The sequence below is a fragment of the Aptenodytes patagonicus genome, chromosome 5, assembly GCF_965638725.1.
Source record: "Aptenodytes patagonicus chromosome 5, bAptPat1.pri.cur, whole genome shotgun sequence".
Classification (NCBI taxonomy): Eukaryota; Metazoa; Chordata; class Aves; order Sphenisciformes; family Spheniscidae; genus Aptenodytes; species Aptenodytes patagonicus.
In genome coordinates, this window is record NC_134953.1 from 76,104,866 (window position 1) to 76,132,550 (window position 27,685).

Consider the following 27,685-nt stretch of genomic DNA (forward strand, 5'->3'; position numbering starts at 1 on the left):
AGATAACAGTCTATCACCTTTACTAAAAAGGTCTAGAGAGTAGGACATTTCCCTAACACACTTAGTTTGATCTTTTCTGACTTAGAATTATTTACTTGGTAATAATCTGTCTCAGCCTCTTTTCAGGGGAGGCTCTTAAATACTTACTCTGTGGCAAAAGACACTGCATTAAAAAATGTAAATGAAGTTTATTCAGAAGGGTAAATGTGGTAACTAGTGTCCTTTCAGTGACTTCACAGTGACTCATTCTAGACTTTCAAAAAACACATCACTAACATCACACACCACTATTGATAAGAGTAAAAAAAAGTTTCCTGTAATTTGAAAAGATGGAAACAATTTCTTTACTCAACAGTTAGTACTTGGAAAAGTTGTTAAACAGAGGTCATAGAAAGGCTTCATTCTAACGAAATAGTGCTAAAAGTTTAAACTGTGGGGGAGAGAACTAGCACAATCATGGATTTCCTTTACAGTTGTTCTCAAAGCAGCTTTGACATGGTTAGAGATAGGGTAAGTGTGACAAAATTCTCTGAATCTGCCAGGAAACACATCGGGGGAAGTGATGTTAGCCCCTGTCCAGATCAACCTAACGAAGAGAAGAATAAATTCTTATAGTTTTTGCTTTAAGATTACTCAGACCTAAAAACAGTTTTCTATATTACAAGTGTGCTCTGTACCTCCCCAACCCAAACCAGCCATGGATAATTTTAAGAGGATGCTACAAGTCACCAGCCTGAATAGAAATGGGGGGAGAGGAATTAAACTGCAGAGCAGAGACTGCAGCTGACCCAGCTCTGCTTCCTCAGTCTGTCTACACTTTCACTGGCCTAGTGCTCCTTACCCCAGCCAGCTGATTGTCTCTAGCTTATAACCGATTTAACCTTGCCCGAATTTCTCTAAAGCCTCTCTTTCTCTCATTTAGTCTGTCCTTCCTTCAACTATTGCAGGGAAAGCTTTTTTTTAAAAAAAAACAAAACAAAACACAAACCAACAACAAAACACCAAGGGACCAACAGGACTGCCCATACGCGATCAGAAGGAACACTTGCTATTAGGCCAGAAGCGTAGTGAAGCTTAGTAGACTTTTCTTGGCAGCTTTAGGAAAGCACGTACAAGCTAAAAGCAATAGGGTTTTAAAGGCTTATATTAAGAAGTTAAAAGCATTTGCTTGTTGCAGTTTGAAGCTATCAGACCAGTTCAGCTGAAAACAAGAAAGACAATTCCCTGAGGAAACAAACCTGAGGTTTTGCTGATTGACTATAGACATAACAGGAGACAATATCCATTCCTTAGTCCTGGCTCTCCATATCTTACAAAAGGATGGGACAAAAGGGGTCAGAGAGTGCATGTAGCTTGGCCAAAACAAGTCATTTAGTTATAGGATGTGAACCTCTAACCTTTGTGAGAAAGTAGAACATATCATATTGAAGAGAACAGCTTCTCCCCAGCATGGAGGTACAAAAAATAGCAGCCCAGCCATCCAAAATCCATCCTTCATTTGTTCATAATTTGCTCAAATGTCCTGCTCAAAGCCCAGAAGCCTGCTAAATACTTCTGAATCATCTTTGCTTCCCAAGGGTTTTGTAAGCTGAACTGGCAAGTGAGAGAAAAATGAGGATATAGGAGAAAACAAAGGCTGACAAAGTAAACCTTTGTTTATACATAACTTCAGGATTTTTCTTTGTCACTTCTGGGGCTTACGTATATGCAACATAAGTTAAACTTCAGTTACACTTCAATTTTGTGTTATTTTTGCTAAGGAATGACTCATACATTTCTTTTGTTTAAAAATATCCATCATGTATTGGACTATTCTTTGCACTTCAATATGCTTACACAAAAGTTTAAAAGCTTAGCATCAGGAACTGAATGCCTGACCAAGATAAGATGACATTCAGAATATATAAAAAATAACTTCCTAACATCATAATAAACTGACACCTTGCTGCAGAATTACATCTACTATTGAATGATAGAGTTCTATCTCCCTCTCCCTCTGTCATTACTACTAACCAAAACTAAGAGTGACCCAGAAACTGTGATTTAAATCTAGCATTTGTGTGTGTAACATCAGATCAGTTCTTATGTGGGAGTAGTGATACTCTGTGTTACAAATTTAACACCAGTGTCTTGCACCTACACCTACATGAACATTTAAAAGAAAACTGCACAATTTAGGTTAAACATTGCTATGGACCATGTGGACCTGGCACTGAATCCCTAGAGCTTCTTAGAAAAGCACCATCCCCCTCAAAAAAAGGAAGGTTATTATGTGGTAAGTTAACTTCCTCCCTTCATCTTTATCAGCTTTGAAACAGTATGACAAGCAGACCTATTTGTGATGTCCCGTGTTAAAAGCACAATTACTTTGAGACTGACACCTATGCTCCAAGTCTGGCTAAATGTATTTATGGTATTAAATATTGCATTTCAAGTCATTAAGACAAGTCCAGATTAAAAGCCCTCTGCTCCCCACATCAGGTCACCCCAATTCCAGTGACAAGCTGAACGGAAGAGAATGGGAAGCAGCTCTTTCTCCAATGAGGAAGAAGTTATCTAGATTTTCAATTTCCTTAAAAAGCAGCTTTTGTTTAAGCTGTATTATCAGTTGCATGTTTTATAGTTTACGAGCTTTGGGAGTTAAGGCTTTCCAACTCCATTATTACTTTTTTTTGGTGCAGGTGTTTCAGAGGCCTTTGAGCATGAGTACCCAAAAAGGAAGTTTTGATCTTAAGTTTCATATTTGCTGGCAAAACACACTGGTCAAAAATATCTATTCGCTTACAGAATCTTACAAAAAAAAAATCTGTCACAGCCCAATAAAAGCATTTCAAGTCACATCTTGAGTGTCAAAAATAAGTGAATTGACATTAGAGGAACTTAATTCTACTAAATCACTTTTGTTTTAAATGTCTTTATACAGTTATCACTCGAAACCTGTATTTCACAACTGAAGAAGTTGTATTTCAGGTCAGTATAAGTTTGAGATCAATAGTTCACCAAAAGCCTAACAGGTCAAACTCATTAAATTAGAAACATGAACCACAGCCGCAGAATGACTTCATACTCCAGACTGTATACAAAGAAAGCACAGCCATTCTCATTTGTGCAGAAAATCAAGAATCTTACTAAAAGACTACAGATCAAGAAATCATTAACAGGTGATCATCTAAGAACACCAAAAAGATTGGAACTTGAAATGCACTTTAGCAGGAAACAAAAAACCGAGGCCACCTAGAATATGAGAAAAATGGAAAAACATAACTAAAGATTGCATCATGCAAAGTAGTAATTGTGAAAAGGAAGGAAAGATGATGTGGATAAACAACCAAACATGAGACAGTGCAGTATCATGACAAAACAGGGACAGCATAATCCTTGGATGTATTAGCCAGAGTTATGAGATGGATTACGTTCCTGCACTTAACTTCTTTACCTGTCTCAGGACAAGGTATTATGAAAATCTGCGTGCAATTCTGACACCCACAGCTTAAGCACAAATATGGAAAGGGAATAGGAGAGCGCTATAAAATGATTGAGCACTGATGATTTGATCAGTCAAACAACAGAAAACCAAGTCAGATGTATTTACATCAAAAAATGAACACAATTCTAATTGGGTGACAGCTATCAGAAAAAACAACTGATCATTATGGGATTCACCATTTCTTCATTTCATAAAATCAAGACTAGAGTACTTTTTGGGAGACCCGTATCAGTCAAACAGTGGAAGCAGGATGGCATCTGAAGTCTGTGCTAAAGTGAAAATAATGCAAAATGAGTACCAGCTCCTCACCTACAAAATCACATTGTTTGAAGTAACCTTTAAACTTTTTTCCTTTTTTTTTGTTTTAGTAAAATGCTAACACATGAGTAGAAGATTGACTTAAACTCACCTATTCTCTTGTTATCTTAGTAGATGATAAATGATTCATATGCAATGCTTACTGTACTTATCTAAGTATTTCTAATGTACTGATCACAGCATTATCTAAGCATTACGTGATTAAAAGAAACGATTACTTTATCTTTTAATAAATTTAGTGCCTGCTGCACTAGAGGAAAAATATTCAAAGTGAAAGTTCTTGATGCAAGCTCCATTAAATTTATTTGTACATTCTATATATGAAGAGATGAAAAAGATGCAAGCAGTTGAGAAATCATAGGGAAAAGAAGGCTTTGACACAATACAGTAAAATCATCACCTTGAAGGAAAGATTTCAGAGGGAAGACAGACACTAGCAATACCAGGCTGGGGGGCAGGGAGGGGGGGGAAGGTAAACTAGAGAGTTTGTAGCCTGTAACTCAGATAACCAAGTAAACCTTTGCAGATAGATGCAGCAACGTTCAGACAGGACAACAGTATATGAGTATAGGAAGGACAGACTACAGCAAGACATCATGATTTCTCAAAGCCAAGAAAATATAAAGAACAGTCATTTATGGTTCTCTCATCAAGGAAGCAGTGAGTTCACAGGACAGTGAAAGTTCCAAAAGGAACTGAAAGCATAAGGAACAACACAGAGGCCAAAGGATGCATCTTCAGATCCTACAGTGGCATGGTAGCAGTAAATAACATTCCTGGTTTCAGGATTTACATAAAGGGAGTAAGAGTTTTACAACAAATCCTCCAATACTGGTCATAGCAGAAGAGTAAGCACAGAAAAGAATGGCTGCTGGAATCAAAATGTGTGCATTTTTTTTGTACAGAGGATGTTTTCAGTCTCATCTATTAATTGGTAAAAATTACTAATTACAAGACAAAAAACAAATACAGAAGTCAGAGTTTAAAAGAGTGTTGCCTGTAGTATGGTGCTTGTACAGAAGCAATTATTAACAGCTCAGAAGAATGCCCACAAGATAGATTTAAGGCCTTTGCTTACAAAGGAGGCACATTTAGCAATATAGCATTGTCCCACTTTGCAAAGCAGTGCCTTGTGTTCACAGTAGGTTAATAAGGAAAGAAAGTGGAGGAAGAAAAAAACCCACAAAGTACAAAAAGTAATCAGTATCAAGTTACACATTTAATGCTATCACTTGTTACCTGTATTTCTAATTCAGCAATATGCTGTTGGAGTTCAGCCACAGCTGCAATGCGGTCTGCCTCACGGAGCCGTACTGCCATCACTTCTTCTTTACTCTGAAAGAAGTAATAGATTGAAGCTAACAAATAATATCAGTTTCAGTTGATTAACTACTGTGCACTGCTTTTACCCAAAATTATGTAAGTAAAGAAAACTTAATACACTGCTGTGTGAAATATCGTACCTATTGATAAGGCATATTCTAAAGAACCCAAATTTAATTTTAACCCATAGAACTGTGTAATCTTCTAATATAAATTCTAAACTGTAACAACCTAAAAAATATCTGTGTAGTTTTGAAAACATGCTGTTATCAATTTCCAGGTCCAGAAAACAGCTGTCTTGTGTTCCATAAATGTTATATTGTAAATTAAGAAAAAGTAACAACAAAAAACTCATGCTTCAACTTTTGACTTTGTATATAAAGAAACAGCAAAGCCACACAAGTTACTTATTTCATCATTCTTTTTGTCTAAAAAAATAAATTAAAAAAACCAAACACAAAAGCACAGATATTCTCAACCTCATTTAAGTCCAGCTATCTTAGTCACAGTATACAACAAAGATTTGCAAGACAGTTTAGAATAAAATTCTAATGCCCGTAACCTACAATCAGACTCCCAGTGTAAGTTTAACCTGTAAGTTTCCCTATAAGTGATAGACAATTTGAGTTTGAACAAGAGAGAAGGAAATTTTCTTATTTCTGTTTTACGAGGCAAGTCCTCAGGACTTCAGAGCACAAAACAATTAATATTGTCAGCAGCTTGGTACAACCACAGAGAGAAAACAGTGATAGATATTGAGTGAGCAATACTTTCAGCTGGAGTGCAAGTAATTCTGGGGAAGAGACAGACGAGGCTCAGGTACACCTACTTTTATGGCAGACTGGTGTAACTGCGAACTGTAGTTACTGTAAGTCAGTTCCAGTATTTCAGTTATTTTAATGCGTGCTTCAAACTGACAGTACTTAACCACCCTTCATTAGACAGTTTGGTTGAGACTGAATTGAACATGCCAAAGCTTATCTATGGTAGCTACTTGAAAACGTGCTGTTTGTTTGAAAAAAGATCCCTGTAATGAAGGTACAGCTTCTACAGTATCCAATTAACAGCATTTGTAATCAGTGGAGTCCATTTCAGAGGAATCCATCATGTGCTAGCCCAAGTTTAGCCATTATTGCTAAATTCTGCTGCACGATTGCTCGAAAGAAGCCAAACCCACAAGTCCACAGGATTGCATGTATTTAACTGAAAGCTAAAGAACAGACCGGCTTGGTTTGACTTTGGCATCTGAGATGAGTCAATAGTGTTGCTCTAGATGGCACTGATGCTTTATCTCCGAAACAGAGCATGTTCTCAATAATTACCACAAAAGCTGATATGGTAGGAAAGACAAGACTGGAGCAGGGGCACAAATCTTATGTTGTAAATTCTTTCGCAAAACTGATTAGAAAGATCAGTGCTGTGTTTCAGGAAACAATTTGAAATTAAGTCCTTGCTGTAGAAGCAGTAGTCAGATAAAGCAGGAAAAACATAACAGTACACACCAGGGACAGAAAACAGTTGCCATACAGGTGGTATGAGATGCAACTTGCTACAAAAAATTTAATTTCTGCTTATGTATTTTAAGCTATTCTTTAAAGAAAAATACAAGCTCCAGAAATAATGTACCAGCTCTTTCTGCATAGAAAACACAATTGAGGAGTTGAAAATCCAAATGTGTCTTTTTTTGATACACCTCTTCAAGTAGAAATGTTGCTACCTAGCCAAGTTGTAGTGACAGAAGTAAAAGAGCATGATTTCAGATGACTTGAAACAATAGGAAGAAACAAATCAAACATCAGTTTCTAATGGAATCAGGAATAACAAACTTGCTAGATTTAAGGAGATGCAAGGTAGAACTTTTAAAAATATTTAGTGCTACAAAAATTTAGCATTTTCTGCATTGCTCCATGACGTTACCTGAAAGATTATTGAAACTTTCTTCATCAGTTTTGAATACAAAGTTGTTGTTTCAGTAACATATTAAATAGCTTTATTTCAGATATTTACACTGCAGTACTGTCTTTTCAATTCAAGCTACCTGCTATTATCTGTATTGCAAGCCAAATCTAAGTTGGTAGCAACACTATTTAGTAAAGTTACAGATACTGAACCTGCTTCTGGAAGGACTGTAGGTATGAAAAGTCCTCTGTTATTGCTGGAGGCTAGCCCTTCACACTTGTAACATATGCCTCACATAGTAGTCATGGGATATGCTGGTGTCTTCTAAACCTAGTTAGCATAAGCAAAGCCAGTAACATTGCAAGGTTTTGGCTTGCAAGTGTAACGATGTTTCGCTTTCTACTTGATATCAGCTTTTATTTTTTTCTTTAAATTCACTTTAAAATTAAAATCTTCTTTTCCTCACACAGTGAAATAACCTTAAACAATCGCAAGCAGGTATTTCCTTCATTTATTGGCATATAGAGGTGGGGAGAAAGGAACTTAAAATAGTCTCTTCTATAACAAGAAAAAGTGAAAGCATTTGGCATGAAACTTAGATTAAGCTAAAAATCATGCTTCCAGTAGTTTGAATGTGGAGAGCAAGGGACAGGAAACAGAACGACAGTCCTTACAAATCAACCGTCAAAGGACAATGGATTTTTATAGCCTCTCATTTTTCATTTAACTGTGTATTATCATATAGTTAGAGTTTAAAATTGAAAAGTTTTTCATGAGTTTGAAACAGCAATAGGAAGTTCAACACCAAATTACATCCCATTTAAGGAGCGTGAGAATATTTAAACTTGTGTATATTGTTTAACATGGCTTAATCTTTTTGATGACACAGCATTCTTATTAATCTGTAAAACACTGCTGAATTGTTTGTATAGTTTATTAGAAAATAAAGTCACAATGAAAGTTCATGACAAATGTCAGAGGTAGAGGGAAAAGGGAATGAAGGGAAACTACATTGGAGAAAGGTTGTTTCCAACAAGTTAAACGTGAGCATCTTTCAATACAGTTAGCAAAAAAACCTTGTGTATGTAAACAGTACAGGAGTCTATATGGTATTATACTAAGCCTCATTCCAAGAAGTCAGTCTAGCACACAGTTAAACAGCAGAACTCCAGGCAATGTATGTGCATCAAATTGGTAATATTTAATTTTATATCATAAATGTCAACTTGGAAAACATGTTACAATGTAAACTGTAATCTTTTTCCTATCAGTGACTGCAAAACAAGTTTCAGGATCTAATTACTGTATGTCAGTACCACTACTTCACTGGCTATTGACCACTGCTACTTTCAGAGAACGTCTAAAAAAATATGACTGGTGCTCTGTCCATTACCACCACACTTTTCTCTAACCCATGTTAGAACATAACTTTCCAAGCAAATTATCGCAGTGAGAACAGTCATGTATATTAACTCATTAGTCAGGTTAAAGACATACTACTCTTTTTATAGTCAACATAAAAACTCCAGAATATTGACTACACCCTCTCAATCTCTTAAGGATTAATGAGGACCTTCAGTATCAAAAAACAATCAAACAAAACAGTTATGGGTTATAGGAAAAGACATGTCACCAAGATCGTGACTATTAAAAAAAGATCAATAAGAATAATCTCAGCATTTAAAAAAAATAGCACTTAGGAAATCAGTGATTATGGTGAACAAAAACCAGTCAATAGAAGCAATTTCTTCTAGATAAGATTCAGTGGCTTGTTTCCTAAAAGCTTGTGATGGAGTCTGATGAGTCAGTAGAAGTTACGTCTTCACCACACTTTAGATTCAGGTTCCATTGGAAACAAATGGAACTGGCAAGACAGCAAGAAAAATGAAAACCTAAAAAAACCTGAAATACCTGGAGTACATGTCAGTTATTTACTGTTCTTAAATTTCTTTAAAATGGAACTGAACAACAAGACAAACCAGCTTCATTTTGCTGAAAGAACTATAACTAAGGCAAAACTAGCAAGAAATTGCCAATTACAAATTACACACTATGGCTTTGAGTAACGAACACAAGATCAGAGTTCACTACACAATTAAATTGCCTAGATTTATTCATTACCTTAGAGAAAAGAAATTACAAGAAGAAATGAAAATCTGTAAAAACTGGGAAGTGTGGTATTATAGCAAAACAATGCATATTAATAAGGATGTCATTTCATCTGCAGGCTAAGTGACAACAGTAAACCACTCAAACTACACTCCTGATTCATATTGTCCACAGAAGCATTTGATGGAATTGTAGTTAACGCAGTCTTTGGGGTACGTATGGGGTTACAGGCAAAATGCATGTATATTGGATAAAATTGAAAAACAAACACTCAACCAATAACAGTGTTCTGCATGAATGAGAACAGAAACAAGTAGCGCACATAAAAAAGGTTTGGTTACATTAAGGGCAAAACTAAGATGTGATCACGAACAACAAATTATATAACAGCATCTGCTCTCAAGTGGCAAATCCACAGCCACAGTTTAATAAATGGTAGTCTGATTTTTCATCTCAGTACTATTTTTAACATACTAATAAGTATCCTATTTAGAAATTACTGACTGTTCAGTGCTAGCTGATTTTATAAAAGACTATTCATACATCTTTCGGAAATAAGATTTCAGTAAAAAGTTGTTTTCATGTCTCTAGCAAGTAATGTCTTCTATAGTGATTTATCAACTAATATTGCCCTTTTTTGAAGTAAATATCAGTAGCAATTTCAGGAGCATTTTCATCCAAGTTTTGAGAAAAAAGCTTGAAAGACTTATCCTTTATTTCTTGTCCACATTATGTGTGCACAAGTTATGAAGACATAAGTTATTAGAAATCAGTTATGGATTTAGTTACAAAATTAACTAATTAAATCTGAGATTCAGACATTAGATTGGGCTCTCTTTTGTGCATTGACAATAATAAAAACTGATCTTTTGCCCAATGTTTTCAGGCTGTCCCCTTAAAGTCTGGTTACTATTAGGAAATGACTACTGTAACACTCCCTTCTGTACACCTCTCCATTCAAACACTACTTTTACTCCCTTTTTTTGAACCTAAACTAATTCTGCCATAATAGTCAGTGTTGAAGTAATGAACCTCTTCTATCACTAAAGACAATCAGAGTACACAGTGATCAGAATCTGTTCTGTAAGAGTGTCTTTTTACGTATTATACACAGACACTTTTCTGAGTAGAACCATACTTTAAAGTAAAAGTTTATCTTTGTGGGACCACAAAGCAGCACTTCTGTCAAAACCTCAAGTGATTTTCTGAGATGGTAAATTCAAGATGATATTGTCAAATCAGTAAAAGAAAGTTTGGGGTTTGTGATTTCTACTTCTCAATTAAGACACAATTCTATCCAACAATAGAAGACTAGAGAGTACATATACATTAGCACACAAATAGTCTATTCATGATATTGTTTACCTTGCATTCAATCTCTGCTTGTCTACGTTTTGCTTCATTCAACTGAGCAAGAAGTCCTTTGTTCTGTGCAGAAAGATACTGTACCTTCCCTTGTAGGTTGGTAACCTCTTGCTCCATCCTTCGTAAATGGTTACTATTGATCTGATTCTGAAATTTATGACAAAAAAGGAAAGAAAATGCATGTTAAGGAAAGATCTTTGATATTAATTTAACTCCCTGAAGTCTGACAAGAAAGACTTATAGATCATTTACGGTAAAAAACTTCTGATGACAAAGCATTCAGAATTTTCTAAGTGTAATCAGAAAAGTTTGCATGACATTTAGTTTATGACCAGGATATTCAAATTGTTCTCAAACAACAGATGATTCATTGTAAGAACATTATTGCAAAGGTCCCGTACATCTGTTTTTCCCAATCTCTTGCTTAGGTGAGTCAAAGATTTTGTGAACTTGTATCCCAACTGCAGCAACAAGCTGATGCGTCCAAGAAACATCAGGTATGACAGAAATACTATGTGCACATTTCTCTGTCCAGTGAATTCCTGAAAGTAACATGGCACCTTAATTGAGATCAGTGCATTAGTACATCACACCATTTTTATATGAAGCTGTGCATAGACCAGTACACAACACAAGAACCACCGCATTTCTGTCAAATGATAGTAAACTGCATAAACATATACAAAGACTCGATGCCTAACACTGAAGTGAGAAGTACCTAAAGGTCTTGTGATTTTAATACATGTAATCCAGACAGCAGGATACCTGTGCCCCCTACTGACTGAAATAAATACACAGATGGGGAAAAAACAACAAAAGCACACATTAACTGTAATAAAACAGTATTAACACTTCAATGAACATTTTAAAAGTTAAGGCAAGAGGAAACTTTTATTCAGTTGGTATAGAAAAAGTGGTGCCTCTGTCAGAAATAAGCCATCATGCGCCTTGCAGTTAGCTCATCTCTCTTCAGTAGCACATTCTTACATGCTCTCCTGGTTTCTGAGATTGCTGAAGCTTGTCCAGTAAAGCAGCTTTTTGTTTGTTTAGCCTTTTGGATGCACAGGTCTCTTTCAAGTAACAGTTACATTTAGCAGGTATTTCATGGGAAGATTTCTCAAAAGCCTGTTACAAATCCTTCTCAATCAACAGCACATTGTGCTTATTGACTCAGTTGAGAGTTTGCCAATATGAACTCACCAACTTTACTGCACTTTCATTTCAGATTTGTTTGCTTAATAACAAATTATTTAACTTATTCCCTAGTTAAACAAAAAAGATGTTGGCAGACAAGTTATTTTTGTCTTTTCTGCACAAATCTCAGCAATGGTGAATCATGCTTTTCTTTTCTGGCACATGAAATTAAAGGTTCTGCTAAAAAAAATCTGACAACATACAGCTGTTTTGCTGAGAATCCACAGTTTAGTAACCAGATTCACGACCTCAGTGGATAATCTAGTATAGGCAATTTCACCAGAAGAAAGAAACCACTACCATTTAAAGAATTAGAATTACTATCATCAGAATTGTCAATTAGGTTTGTGAAATTTAGAACACCTTAAAAGTACTTTTGTTGTTATACCAATTACAATTTAATGAATTAAGATTCACACACATTCAGAGAGTCTACCAATTAGTCCAAATGAGAAATGCAGAAAGCTTAGTCCTGGAAAAGACTAAAGAAGAGACATTAAAGTAAGTTGGACTGTATGCGCTAGATTCTCCCTCCTAGTCTAACAGCATTAAAAAAGCACATTTTGGAACTAAAGTCATACCTGTAGATGGCAAAAGATCATCACCGGATATCTACCATTTGACACCAATTTGCCAGCATTCAGCTCAATTCACACATGCTAGTGTTCAATAACATACCTGTGTTTCCATCTCCATCATTCTTTGTTTCGTCTCTTTCAGTTCAGCCTGAGTTTCTGCTTCTCTCAATCGGACTGTCATCAGCTCATCCTGTAGCTCATTCACTGTGTTTTTTCTGGGAGGATCTTTCCATCTTCCAGTGGTACGAGCTAGATGACGCTAGAAAAATAGCATGCCATTGCTGATAATGCCTGATCTTTCCTGGTGTTCCCTTATTTCATTTAAGGTCTCAGAGTTATATGGGGACAAGTTGCCACAGTGCTCCTGTTTGGATGGGTTTCTAGGTTTTAGGACAAACTTCCTAGTTTTAAAAATAGACAATTAAAAAGCTGAATACAGTTGTTCCCAACTACATAAGTCAGTGAACTGCAAGCATATCCTGAGACTTTTGCCTATTTCTAGCCCTTATTAACATTTAGTGAAGTAGAAGTACTGATCAGGTACTTCCTTTCCACCAGAATGGTTAGCTGGTAGCACGGGCTCTCTGCCATCTATAACAACTGGGGACCCATTTCTAACATGCATTTGAAGTGAAGTTTCTTGTGGCAGCTCCATTTAAAGATTTTCCCACCTCAGTGGCTTGATCCACAATCACTAGTTTCTGCTTGATCTCTACATCTCAAAATTTCATAGTCTTTTGCTTTATCATCATTCACTGAAAATAAAAATTGTTAAAAGTGTATTGCTACCCATACCTGCCAGTGTTCCTCCAAATCTTTGACTTGCTGCCGTAGTTCTTTGAGACCCATCAGAGCTTCTGCTTCTCTTAATTTTACTGCAATCAGTTCTTCTTGTAGTCTAGCAACATTCTCCTCATCAGGGAGAGAGCTGTTCCTCTGCAACAAGGACCATCCTCTTAAATATGTATTTGAATACAATTGTGCTTAGTGAGACCCACTCCAAGAATAGACATGGAATGATAACTCTTATTACTAACCAAACTTTCTTAATTACACATCCCTTGAAAAAAAAAAAAAAAATCCCTCAAAAACCTAAGTTCCTGGATATAGCAAGTGTGAGTAAGTATCTTCCAACTGCCAACTACAGAAAAAGAGTTGACAAGGTAGTTCTAGGTATTTTGACTTCCAGATTTCCCCGGATGGTATCCCTAATAAAGCATTATTTACACTATTTTTCACACATCATCAAAAATATGGAGGGAAATCTGAAAGATTTTGAGCTTGTTGATAAAAGTAAAGCAAACGAGGAACTGAAATTGTACCTGTAGAGTTAGAACTTTTATTTAGACTTACAGGAAAAATAATAAATGGAAATTAATTTTTTGGGAATTAGGTCATCTGCCTTTGAAAAGCAGAAAAGATGTTGACAAAGGAACCATCCATTAATATTTATAAACAACAACCAGTCAAGAAAAGGTCTTGCAGATGAAAGTACACAGATGTTCACAAAAACACATGAGGAAGAAGTAGAAAGACTAGAGAAAGCGAAACAGAGAACAGGAAAACACATGGCAGGAGTGACCTGAGGAAAGTAAAACAGTGACGGAAGTATAATAATGGAAGTCTGGGAAAGAAACAGAGGGGAAGAAAAAGGACATAGTCTGCCTAGCTACAATATCCCTACATCAAATCATTGGACACCAAATATTCAAAGTTGAACTGTGTTTCATCACCTTCTACTGTATTTCTCAGTAGTAATTTTCAGCAAAATCAACTATTTTTGTAGATGTGTAATACTGTGACAGTTGCCAGGTTTTCTTGAGAGTAAAGTACATTATTAACATTAACAGAACACAGCACAACAGCCATTTATTAGCATCTCTGTTTCAAATCAAGGGCTCCAAGTATTGGCAAATATAGGAAGTGATAGGGTGTGTTTCTGAATGTTTACATCACTCTCAGTATAGCCATGCAAGTCTTGGGTTACTGAGCATAGTTTTCCCAGATTACACGACATATCGCTAACAGCAGTAAAGAGCTGTATTTATAGGCATTTGAGGGAGTTAACTTCAGACGCTTTCTCGTGTGCCTAAATTCACTATGGACAGACTGAAATACTACTTTACATCTGGGTTTGTCTGGTACACTGGAATTTTCCCCACTGCTCCAGTTTTTCTTCACATTTCAGTTTTCAATGTATGCCATCTTCATGCTGATGAAGGTTAAGTAAAGAAGTAGTCTCTTTTTGAACTTTGAAAAGTACCTTAGATCCTGTATTCTTACCAATGTTCAGTACAGTAAAAACTACCACACTACTAGCCTGTCAGACTCCCTTCAAGCCCCTCAGATAATTAAAAAAATAAAATCTTGACTCCAGTGGGTTAATCTAATTAGGTAGTAAGTTCTGGCCACATTCCTGAGTATACAGCTCTTTAAAGTTTCCATGAGGAAACAATTTCCAAAGCCAATACAACAGGATCTGAAGAGCGTGCTTCATTTTAGGTCAATTAGTGCGTTTTTTCTTTCCTTTTTTCGTATTTTATTATGCAGTTAGGTTTTTCTTTGAAGAAAGGTAAATGTTTGACAGTTCCTTTGAGTACAGCTCGAACTCTGGCATCAGTAAGTTACAAGCTGGGATGGCACCCAAAAAGCAGTAGAGACTTTGATACTGAACAGTGGAGGTATTCTTTCCCTGCCCATAACGGGACAAAGTCAGAGACACTCAAGAACTCAAGACCTGGGAATGGGAATGTTGAACTCTTCTCTCCTCCCCTCCCAAACTATTTAGTTTCACATCACCTCAGTGCTCACCCTAAGCCTACTGCTCTTGTTGCAGGATGTAATTTCAAAACAATTGATGTTTACTGTAGACTCCACCGGAAGCCAAGTTTTCCACTGCAGTGGGCTTCAGGAACAGGAGAAAAGCGATCTATTCTGCACAAACCTTTCCCAGTGCAAACAGATCTTAGGTTTTTTGCTATATTAACTTCAGGTTTGAAAAGCATCTTGCAGTCATGAAAGCATAGAAGAGAAGATTCTAGAGCACAGTTATGCAAAGAATTACAGGGACCTGTATTCTGTTTCTAGTGCTATTTTATACAGAAGGTCCTGGTTTGATTTACCTTTTCCATCTCTAGAACTTTATCTTGCATCTCCTTCAGGGCACAATGGGATTCTGCTTCACTCAGCCTGGCTTGGACCAGCTCTTTTTCCAGCTGTAGCACAAAGTCTTCACTGTATCGTGAACTGCATTTATGCTACAAAGTTTGCAGAAATATGTTTAGTATGAAGCACAGATGGTTTGAAAGGGGTTTATATGCCAGATTTGGAGTGAAAAGTACATTCAAATGCTTAACATTAGGAATACTAGCTTAAGGTCAACACAAGTGCTTACCTTATACAAGTCTACTAACATGTCTATCCAGACTGCTAACAATAAGAACCCTAATGCTATACCTCTCTGCACCTCCATACAGCCAAATGTGTAAGACCAAACTGAGACCCCTATTAGTACTGATGAGCAACAACTCACACTTTTCTCTCATTGTTACCCAAACTGAAAAATTCTCAAAGGATCTGCGATATGCAGAAAAAGATGCTTAGGAAAGACTAGCTAATTACAAGGTTAATACAAGTATCTCTCTTGATCCCTACTCACTTAAACTCTGATTCAACAGAAGCCTTCCACAGTCTTGAATTTAAAATAAAGCCATGTATGCTTCAATGCACAATCACTTTGGTTTGCCCCTTTCTTCCACTCCAACCCTTGGCTCTCATTTGCTTACACTATACGTATTCCTTCTGAGATTCCCTTCTAGCGCAAGCCCTGTGGATTTATGAGAAAAATCCAGGCACAAGTAGCAGTATAGCCCCTTCTAGACAGGCAGCATAGGCCCAAGCTACAAAGAAATTTGGTTCTTTCCATACAGGACTTACTCCAAGACTATCCCCCAGCCAGCTTTGCACACCCAAACACATTACCTCAGTAATAAAACAGCAGTTCAGAACTTGAAAGTCACGCTTTCCAAACTTCAGGGGGAAGGGAAAAAACCCACAGTCCTGCTCAAGTAAGTTAATTCACCATTAACTTATTTCTTGACTGTTGATTAGCCGGAATTAAAAGTGAGATCTAACCTTTCACTTGCTAAAGCACAATTTCATGAAACTGCATCTTTCAACAGATACATCCAACTGAAGTCATACTAAGCATTTGTATTCAAAAGCCCCACTTAACTTTTTCCTCCAGTCAATAGTTACAAAATACATTTTATTTCTTTCTTGGGTCACTTTAAAATGACTTGAAATTCACCACAGATTGTCAGACTTGCTTGACAGGCGAGGCCATCCTAAACCAGCATTTAAATTTCTAGTTCAGAAGAAAAAAAAAAAAAAAAGCACATTGAAATCCCCAAAGTGTAGTTGCCTAGTTACTGTGTATGCATAGCTACCCCGAAAATTAAGTTTAAAGGGAAATCATTTAATACATCTTTGGTGCCATTAACTACATTGTGAAGAATACTATACTTGGATTCATAGATGAAGTTTTATTCAATTAGCAATTCAACTTTAAAATCCATAGAGTATTCATTATACTAAAGATACAACTATTTCTTACTTTATGTTTGCATCAAACAATTTAGTTTTCTGCATCTAAACATCTGCATTATTTTCAACACACATAGTGTCTTTGCCTCAGCAAGCAGCGGAGGTAGCCCTGACTTGAGCGTAAGGAGAGCATGGGCGGACGATGCTGATGCATTTCTACAATAGCTTCACATGATACAAGCACATGAGTAGCATACATATGTAACAACATGCAGACGCAGAGAACAGGCAACAGCTCTTTCTTATTCCCTGGCTGTTGGTACAAGTTCATCAGATAATACACACAGCAACTTAAATGGACTCTACGTTTCTTGTTCCAGATTCTGCTTATGATACATACGGAACAAGAACGAATGCAGTGTGCTTTCCTCAGGTAAGAAGTCCTCTTGTACTTCACAGGAAATTGAAGGAAAACAGCAGATTTGAAGAGCTGAATACATCCTGATTTTGCAACAATATGTAAGTGTGCTCTAATAGTTTTAGACTACAAAAATCTAACTGATGTTTGTCAAATAGTAAGTAATGGCGAATGTAAGAAGAGCTACTTATCCAGTTTCAGGCACAAGTCATGCCTTCTTTAAATCTGCCTTTAAATTTCACCTGCCTAAGGAATATGTTAGGAGTACTTATCTATTTAGCCACAACAAACTTTAAATCAAGTCTTGACAGACTGGCAAAAAAATACATCCAAGATCAAAACATTTAAAAAACAATATTCACAAGTTCAAAGTTGTGATTTTTGCTCCTTAAGAAAACAACACACAATTTTAATAATTTAGTACATAAAAGTAATACAAGTTTATAGTCAAACCAATGTTTGAAAACTACTTTAAGATTGATTTCTTTAGCAAAAAACTTGCTTTTACAGATTTGCCTTAAGCCCTAGAATTTGTGACATAAACCACAATGCAAACCCAGATTTCCAGGCACCAGCCAAATGTTTTAACCACAGTACCACTGTTTTTCTTGGCTGTGTTGAAAAGATGTCTGTAATATAAAGCACTAAAAATGTAGTTCTGCAGCCATTTACTTCTGAAAGAAACAAGTCCTTGCTTGGCTTCACACAACTGGAGTTGTTTTCCCCCAACTTTTCTTAATATCTCAGAAACAGTAAAATATCAGAGACTGACACAACCATTCCTAATATTATTTTGGCCAGTGGCAGATTATTACATGTAATTACAGAATGCTTTTCCAGTACTCTATACTGAAGGGCAACTAACAGATTGTTCAGCAGCTGCCCAGCTAACTTGGTTTACATATTCAAGCACTAACTGTACTACTTCACTAAATACAGTATTTTTATTTTCTGCTTTTTGGTTGCAAATCAGAACATAATATAAAAAAAGTATATTGTAAAATAAAGCAAAGCCTTCCCTAAGGTTGCAACCCTAATTTACAAGCATATATTCCCTATATCAATTATTATGCTCTTAATTATTATCAGTCATTTTAGCATGAAAAGAAACTATGCATTATGGAGTTACTGTAACAATAACCAAATACATGGCTATAAATTACCTTGCAAAATGTATATGCTTCCATCTGAATGTTTAGTTAATGAAAATTCACATAATACACTTGATGATCCTTCTTAAGATATGAAGCTATTTTAGCTTGAACTGCCTCATTTCTCAGATTCAATTTTCAAGCATTCAGATGAACTGATGAACTGGGTAATCATTGAAATCATTGAAAATTAGAGTATCACTGGGAAAGACTGAGATTTGTGTTCTGGAGGTGTATTTAACTGGCAGAAATCATTACACTATTCATTTTTATACATCCAACAGAAGCTACCTTTTTCATTTAGAAACAATAGGAGAAAAAGAACAGAGAAGAAAAAACCCTTCAGCACATAATTATCAGGAGTAGGTTAGAACAGGCTGATTACCCTCACCCCAACTCCTCAAATACCGTTGCTCTTAGCATGCCTCAAAAGAAAACCTTCTGTATTCTGTTGAAGTCAGGCACAACTTCCTCTATGCAGTTCTTGATTTACTAGCAGCATGAGGAAGAAACCACCTTCCTCTTAATCTTTTGGTTACCCACCACATTTAGAAGCCTTTGGCAAGTTTCTGTATTTAAAGATTAGACATGCCAAAGACAGATTAGTACCATTCTCTTCAAAACCATTCAGGAAAATGTTTAGGTAGCTGAAACACTGAACTCCAAGACCACTTCAGAATATTGTTAGCTTTACAATTATTTCGTCACAGTTATCAATATAAAAAATTGTACAGGTTATACACTGTTTTTAAAAACCTTATACTGACAGAGTTGCTCTCTACTAAGATGTAGAAGTTCGCATCCAAAGTAAAATTAAGTGTGAAGTCTCCATCTCAAACCTTATTATTTTCCGCTTCCTTTTCCCCTTCCAAATGACCTTAAATATATTCAGAAATATGTAGAATACATTTGATGACACTTATTATGTGATTTATTATATGATCATTAGTACTATTTTCAGGTCATCTGGGAGAAGTACTATAGCAGAACTTCCCTTCCTCTCACTAAGAAACAACGGTAAGAACCACTTCTCCAAGTAGACTCAACGCTTTGTAATGAAGTCATTCTGGTTCAACTAAAAACTCCCTATAAATACTTCAGCACAGGAAAAGTTTAAGTTGCATGTAATTTGGGCTTCTGGTGTTGGACTTCAGTCAAAAGAATACTCCTCTACCCATCTCCATTCAGCCTTACAAAGCAGTGCTGCAGTGGAGAATTTCTTCATACACACACGCGTCCTGTAGTTCAATACTTACCTTTAAGCCATCCAACTTGCGCTATCAAATCTCATAGAACAGGTAGAATAAACCCTAGATAATATTTAAATACAAACGCATAACCTTTTTACAAAGGATACGTTAGCCTTCTTCGAAATACTATGGTTCAGATATTTTTACTACAAACAAAACAAAAGAACCCTACTCTTATTTCTCCTGCCTCATGATTTACAAGTAAAGGTGGGTTGCGTTTTGTTTTCTTTTTTTTTAAATCCCATAGTGTTGTTCAGAAGAGGCAGCCGCAAGTATCCTTAGGCAGTTCTTTTCATACATTCCTACTCAGAAATTCATACCCGAACTTTACAGTTTCTATCATGCTGAAACAGACAACTCAAGATTGGAAAAGATGTAGATTATGAAGTAAGTAGGATAGATGCTGTACCTTAAATAAGTACAGATAAACTATGCAGCCATTTATAAAGTTCACGATGCAATCATTTTTGCTAATCATAAAACTGAAATAATTGGAGAAAAAAACCATTAAAGCAAATATTCGTAAGACAATACTGAATAGGAGTATTGCCAAGAGCAAAGCTACTGGCACTAGAAAGTGGCAAAAAGATTTATCGGTGTTCTCTACTTAAAGTGAAATGCCAAAATTCAAAAGGAATTCATGGATTTCCACTAGGTGGTGCCCTGAGTGCATGTTTACATTTGTTGCTCCTATTTCCATGCTTGGAAACAAAGTTAAAAGCCTGTTCAATTACAAATCTTACTAATGCAGCAGAATCTAGGGAACTACTAATTGAAACCATCTTAACACTTCCACCACATTGTCTAAGTTAACGCAGACGGTCCTCAGAAGCACAGTACTATTCCTTGCATGTCAAAACTAGTCAGCTACTAGGCACAGATCCCTCTATAACCACATGGATTTACAGCCTCAGTTCCAGGCATAGTCAGACTATTTCCTATAGTCAGGTTCACATTTAAGTGGAGGAAAACAAGGCTGCAAGCATGCAGGGTAGGAAGTGCGGCTCTAAAATTAACTGCCCATTCTCACATTTTACTTACTCTCCACTCCTGCAGTACCTGTCCAATCTTCTGCCCTCACAGCTCCAATCCAGCTAATTTTGCAATCCAGTTATCTATGGTTTTGCTCAGGACCAGTTCCCATGCCTAGCCAACCTGCCAGGCTTTCCCATCATTGCTACTCAATAAGGTCCCCAGCATAATTAAAAGCATTAGCTTTAAAAGTCATATTACCCATCAATTAACTAATAGATAAATACAGCATTTTAGTCTCTTTTAATAACTTTTAACTGAGTACAAATAACATGGATGCCTCCAAAAACACATTCCAAAAGCATGTGTACTATTGTAATCAGAGAATAAACAGCTGTCTACCCAAGTCTATAAACATTTCTCATTTTATTTTACTTGAAAGATTACAACATATCTAAAATTTTGGAAGGCATCGCTAGAACATCCCCATTTTCCTAATCATAATTTCTTCATGTTTTTTCCCCTAAAGAAATTGCTAAATTTAAATAAAAAGCAGCATTACACATTACAGAGTAACAGCTCATTAATAACACCTTGCAACTATTCTAAAAGATGTACCTTTTCTACACTGAAATGCATTAAACAGACATAATAAATGCAACATTATAGAAATAGTTTAAGTTATGATTTCTTTTCAGTCCAACAGTAAATCTCATCTCCACTTTCCAAGACAAGATACAAGTATTTCCAGAGCTTTGGTGGAAGTCGTGTAAAACAAACTGCCATATTGCCTGTAAGGGATCTAGTAAGCAGCTGCAGTATGCTGTAGTTCTAAAAAGTTGTATTTCATACACCTGAAATGCCCAGGGCATCAGACAAGTACTTGGATACCACTTACTTAAAACAATATGAGCATATTTGCATCAACACTGCTAGCGCACAGTTTATTCAGCAAGTGAAGGCTGCTGAAACAGCTTCCCACCCTCTCTCAAGAGAAGATACTGAGCACTTTGTAAGTGGCTTAGAGAAAGTATCTTCAGTCTCACAGTAACAGTCTGAACTCTTACACATTATACTACCTAAAACACATAGTACATACACACACAGTACTACATACAGCTACTAAAAGCTATTTTCCTGCTCTATCTGCACATAAACCCACACCTTTTAATAAAGTCCTGTAGTTCCAAACTCAGGGGCAATACTCTTCATATTTTTGCAAGCAGCAAATTTAAGCATGCTAGGAAAAAAAAAATATAGGTACACAGAAGAAACGTTAACATGGAAGAGATTGACTTAAATGAGAAGCTAGATAAAGGCATTACGAATCAACTCTCAAATTTGAGTATTCAGAGTGACACAATTTGCAGTGGCTAGATTCTTAGTGTTAGGAGCTACCAAAGGTTTTGTCTGTGTTTTTTTGTTAGTATTTCTTTGGTGGTGCTGGGTTTTTGGGTCGGGTTTTTCGGTTGTTGGGTTTTTGGCTTGGTGTGTTTTGTTGTGTTTGGTTTTTTTTAAACTAATAACTTACATCTATCCAGTGTTATGAATCTCATCTATCAGTAAGAACAGACCAAAATATCACTTAGTCCAATTTGTGTAATTTTAAGAATGCAAATCACAATGAACAAGCATTTACAAGGACAGCACAGAGACCATGTCATGATGAGGAAAAATAAACACAAGTGAGTGAAAAAGATGAGATGATGTGCTGCCAGGCTCCTTACCCATTGCTGCTGCTGTTGGAGCTCCCTGATGGTATTCTCAGCTTGCTCCAGTTTAGTAATGGCCTCATCACTCTGCTGTTTGATGGTGGCCAGCTCCCGTTTTATGAGGTAGTTTTCCTCAGCCTCCTGGGCCCTTGTCACTTGTCCCTTAGGACATAATTTTTTTTTTTTTTAAGCAATTGAGGACAAATCCAAGAAAGACTGCCTTTGTGATGCTTAGCTGCTTATTTCATCAGATTGGTTTTGCAAACAGCATAGAGTACAATTAGTAGAAATTTTAGGACAAGGTAGTACTAAACAGCTGCTTTAGTACTTTATTACAAAGTTCAGCATCCATTCAGCAAGCACAATTGCGTACTTGCATTCAATAAAATTCCTTTCATGCAACATTACTCCGTTGTACATGCACAAATTTAAGTTCGCAATATTCAATTTCAGTGTTAATACAGTGTCATAGAATCCATTTGTCATGGGAATTTGTACCAAAAAATTACATTAGGTTAGGAAAAATATTATAACATGCAGATATTGGGTTTATATATTTTTAGTAAACAAAATTAACCAGGTTTCTAGCAAGAGATTAGCTCTATATTTATTCCAAATCAGCAAGGCAGGGATAGAGTACAGCATGCAAAAGTGCATGCATTAAAGCAGTTTGGGGTTTTTCGAGAGTAGGAAGAAAGTCATACAGTAAAAGACTAAAAGACTATACCTGTATCAATCTATCTGCCAAGGAAGCACTTTCCTACAAAGGAAAAATTCAGATAGGAATAAGGAAAAGAAAAACCAAAAAAACAAAGGGGTGATAATAGTGGCAAAAAAGACAAGAGCTGAGAGAAAGAAAATGCCCAAATTCTACCCATTTTCTGTACAATCTCTTTTTGCAAAATTAACAACTCTTCATATAAATTAAGGCAACTCAGCCTGAACGTCCCAGGAAGCAGCCTTTTCTGCAATAGATTTAACACAGTCCATCTTTGATACAAGAAGGTCTTGCAGCCAGATTTCCGTAACACTTAAAATTCACCTACAGGAGACTGGCTATTTTTATCTGAATGGCTTGCTTCCCTAATTAACAAAAGTTACTGATACATTATCTGATATGATCTAGTAGATAGATAGATGCAAGACATGGTCTATGGTCCATCCACAACATGAAAGGAAGGCATAATTTGAGCACAGAGGAAATTCCACTAAGCACCAAGGCATTCATGCAGAACTAAAGCTTCCAAAAAGATGAAGCAGGAAACTTAAATGGTGCAAACTGACAGACACAAGTAGAAAATTTCAACTATGACAGCTAATATTTTGTTTTACTGAACTCTTGCAGTAACTCAATTGAGCAGTTCAGATGCTCTTTCCTTGCCAGAGTTTTGCAAGAAAGAAATTTTCATTTATGCACACTGACAAGCACTGCATTCCCCCCCCCCCAAGTTGCACATTTAATTAATTTCTACTCTATCACCCTTGAAAGCACTCGATTTTTGCAGATTCTACAACAGAGAACACATCTATTTGCAGACCATCTTTGTCCTTGCAACTTTTATTAAAATTAAAGTTCAAACTGGTTGACAAGAGCTATTACTTAGAAGTAAGTGTAAGGTACACTAAGGAAATCACAACTAAATCATATAGGTTAGGATGAGGAAAAAATATTTGAAAATAAAAACAAGTTTCCAACAGAAGAACTGAATGTATTTGTTCACACTTTATGATCTGTTTTTCAGATGCTGTGATCATAATGATCTTCAGAAATTCTTATTAATAGATAATATCTTCCCATTTTGAAATGTTCTAATTCCAGTCAGAATGGGATACTCTGAAAGTGAATTCTGAAATTTTAAGTACAGAATTTGCAAAAGCACTAGTGTCTGGCAGTTCATCATGGACTTCTTAATTAAAAAAAATCTGATTTCAAACCTCTGCAAGTTAAGTATAAAACAGGGATATTTACTATTAGAAGTTTGCCAAGAGCACTGAAGTGATTCACTACAGCTTCAAACATCTTAAAAAGAGTCTGCTCTATTCAGTTAATTTTATCAGCACTTCAATATTAGAAACAAAGATGTTTATAAAATTGTATTTTTGGTCACAACTCTCACAATATGTCCTCATTATGTGCGTTTTTCCAAACTAAATTCAGAAATCAATTAATTAGCATTTGACATCGATTGACTGTTTTTCCAATAAACTGTAATGGATTTAACATCTGAAGTGTGACATCTTTCAATTACGTCACTCTCAATTGAATCTTTACCATTTTCTTCCCTATGAAACATCAATAACTGTGTGCAACTCTCAGGAGCATTCAATTTCATTTGTTGAAAGACAGTTGCTATTCATGGTTAAGATGGACAAGAATCTTCTCATTCTAGAGCAGCCCAGCTCAGATGCAATCTCTCCAGAATATAGGAGAGGCCATTGGAGAACAATGCCTGCATGTTGGCAATGGATTGACAGCAGTTACCATGCATACTTTTAAAGTTATATCCAGTTACAAAGAAGCCTAACAAAACTCTATTCCAGACTAAATCTGCGAGAAAGTCTTAAAAGATCTTCTCCCCCACCCCATGTACCCAAAATCGCTACAAAAATTCAAAACTATGTAAAACAAATTAATGGCAGCAGACTTCCTGTACTGAACGTGAACGCTGCAACAACACCCCTCTACTGCTGTATTTGCTAGCAATGAAATAATCTGCTTTCATCTCCATCTCTCTCTGGTCATCGGTAGGTCTGTCATTTTGCTCCTACGTAAAAACACCCAGCAACTTCAGATTTTCAAAATTGAGGATTCTCTCACAATAACCTCTTTTCCACCCAAGCAGTCCACTATTTCATGTAGTCTTCTGGACTTTGAACAGATGCTTCTAATTCAGAAAGAAAACAGTACAACAAAAGTTGGGTATATCAAAATATTTGGTTTCATATTCACTAAGAGCCAGACATAACAACCTTAAACATTTACAAGCACTGACCCTAATTGCTTTGTTATTGCCATGCTATTTGGCTAAGCACTGTTAGTAAACACCACAGATTAGCAGGAAAAACAGTAAGCTATAATTCTGAGATTCCCATTTCATATAATAAAATTGCCATCACTTTAAGTATAAATTAATACAGATTAAATCTAATCACCAACATACTTACTTTTTCTAATGTTTCAATGCGCTGTTTTAGGAGTCTGTTTTCAGTTCGTAACCTCTGGAAGGTAAACAGTTCAGAATTGTACTTCTCAAGTTATGAATTGGAAGTCTGATAAAAGTCAAGCAAGCTAACAACATTTTTATCTCATCATATCTATAACAATCAATATAAATACAAAGAGAGTTAGTGACCTTTTTAACATCCTTTTATATGATGTACTAACTCAAAAGATGAGTTTAAACAGCTTGATACAGGGAAGATGAGAAGAAGTCTCGTGTTATATGAAAGCATCTGTGTGTTGCATTAGATGAAAGCAGTATGTCTGCAGGTGAACCACAGGGCTTACCCACACAAGACTTGACAGCCTCCTCTGCATAAACAGAGCCGGACACGGCCTTCACGGTTAAGGGACATGAAAGTGCATTCCCCGCACTAGGACAAGCTACAAGGTTTCCCTCCTTTTCCTCCCAATAATTTTATGTTGAATTATATAATAATATTTATTTCATCTGTAAGGTTATATGGAGAATTATTTACCTCAGATGCCCCAGAAGTGAGAAATAATTGTACTGAATTGCATATTTTACTAGTGCATTTCCTATACATTTTAGCAGTCAGCATTCAGATAGAAGATCTGTATCCCTAAGAATAGAGCCACAGGTATCAGTTCAGTAATGCTTCATTCTGCCAGGCTAAGAGGCAGACTCAATGTGCTAGTTTTTCCATCTCCCTAAAATAGCAGAGCTTCTTAGCAGAAGAGAGTAAGTCAGAAGTGGTTTATATAAGGTCCCAAAGCAGGGCCCAGAAACAGACAGCTTTGGATTGGTGGGTTTGTTTGATTGGTTGAGGGGTTTTTATTGGTTTGGGGTTTTTTGTCTGTTTTTGTTGGTTGGGGTTTTTGGGGGGTGGAGGGAAGCAGGGAAGGATTTGAAGTAAGTTAAAATACTAGAATCTAAAGTTAGTTGTCTTTCAAATGATTTTTATTCTGTCCTATTCTGCAGACAACTGTCATTTGAGTCCCGCAAGTCTTCTGATTTGAGATGCCATTACAGCAGGTCCTAACACCGCTAACTGCCTCGCTGCCTGTTACAACAATAAAACTGCCTGAAAAAGCTTGGAACACCCTGGACATTAAAGAACACTTGGAACACTGGACATTAAAGTTCCCAGGTGCACATCACTGATTTTTTCTGAAGAACCGATGCCTTAGAAACTGATATTGAAAGGCAAAAGGACTGGCAGTGGACAGGAAGAAGGCTGTAACTCGCTCCCTCTATTAACTTTGTATACTACACTTGCCCATCATTTCTCCCACTGCCTTTTCTCATGGAACTGGCTAAAAACATGACACAAGGAAGCAAATCCAGATCAAACACCATGCTGTGAAAAAAATGTGAAAAAGGAAAAAAAGCAGCAAAAACCTATTTATGTCACAAAAGTAAAAAGATGCAGTGATTAAGTACATACAGGAAGTAGGTCAGTTAGTAAAAGGGAAACATGAACTGCACTCGCAGGGTGGCCTTTTTCCACATTCTGTATCAATTGCAGAAGCTCCAAAAGAAAAAGTGACGGCAGACAGAAGACACTCAGTCTTGGGTCCAATGCATAAGCAAAACCAAGATCTCAAAAATCAATGATAAGCCACTCAAGTGCATTCTGATAAACTCTATCTTAACATTTGTTTTACAAACCTCCTGTGTGGGACACCTAGATCTAAACCAGCATATTCGGAACCTCTGATAAATGAGGCCATCTGTAATCAAGCTTTAGTCAGCAGAAAATAACGAAAACTAAGTACAGCAGGTCTCCAAACATTTTTCTTTAAATGTCCACCAGAAGTCTCAATAATTTCACTATAAGTGTCCTTTATGACCAGATGTCCCAAATACAAATGCTGAAAGAAAAGAATTTGGGGACCTCAATTACATGTCCTGCTACATATACAGATCAAATATGTAACCCCACATCTAGGAATTAAACTGATCCATAAACAAACTTGTTGAGGCTCTCTTACTTTAATTTCAACTTGTTCTTCCATTTCTTTTGTCTTTATTGTAGTGTATTCCTTTTCTAACCTAAAAATTAGAAAATAGTAAATTATGATTAGAAAAATTGCGGATAACTTACTTGTTGGTGTAATACCTAACAAACAACAGTAGAACAGAGATACAGATTATTGATATTTCTTCTGTTTAAGTGGCC

General features: G+C 36.3%; 1 protein-coding gene across 8 annotated transcripts in view; it reads right to left on the reverse strand.

Annotated features, from left to right (window-relative positions):
• The window catches only part of EVI5 (ecotropic viral integration site 5), a 90,852-nt gene that overhangs the window by 34,411 nt on the left and 28,756 nt on the right, over positions 1–27,685 (reverse strand). For 6 of the 8 annotated variants that reach the window (XM_076337739.1, XM_076337738.1, XM_076337731.1 and 3 more), the window contains 9 exons: positions 27,498–27,558; positions 25,487–25,540; positions 23,049–23,081; positions 22,337–22,483; positions 15,396–15,530; positions 13,069–13,209; positions 12,374–12,532; positions 10,502–10,648; positions 5,045–5,140 (listed from right to left, as the gene is read on the reverse strand). In XM_076337739.1, the coding sequence (XP_076193854.1) occupies positions 5,045–5,140; positions 10,502–10,648; positions 12,374–12,532; positions 13,069–13,209; positions 15,396–15,530; positions 22,337–22,483; positions 23,049–23,081; positions 25,487–25,540; positions 27,498–27,558 (973 nt within the window). The remainder of the gene's footprint in view (positions 1–5,044; positions 5,141–10,501; positions 10,649–12,373; positions 12,533–13,068; positions 13,210–15,395; positions 15,531–22,336; positions 22,484–23,048; positions 23,082–25,486; positions 25,541–27,497; positions 27,559–27,685) is intronic. The other 2 variants (XM_076337732.1, XM_076337733.1) reach the window with 2 other exon arrangements.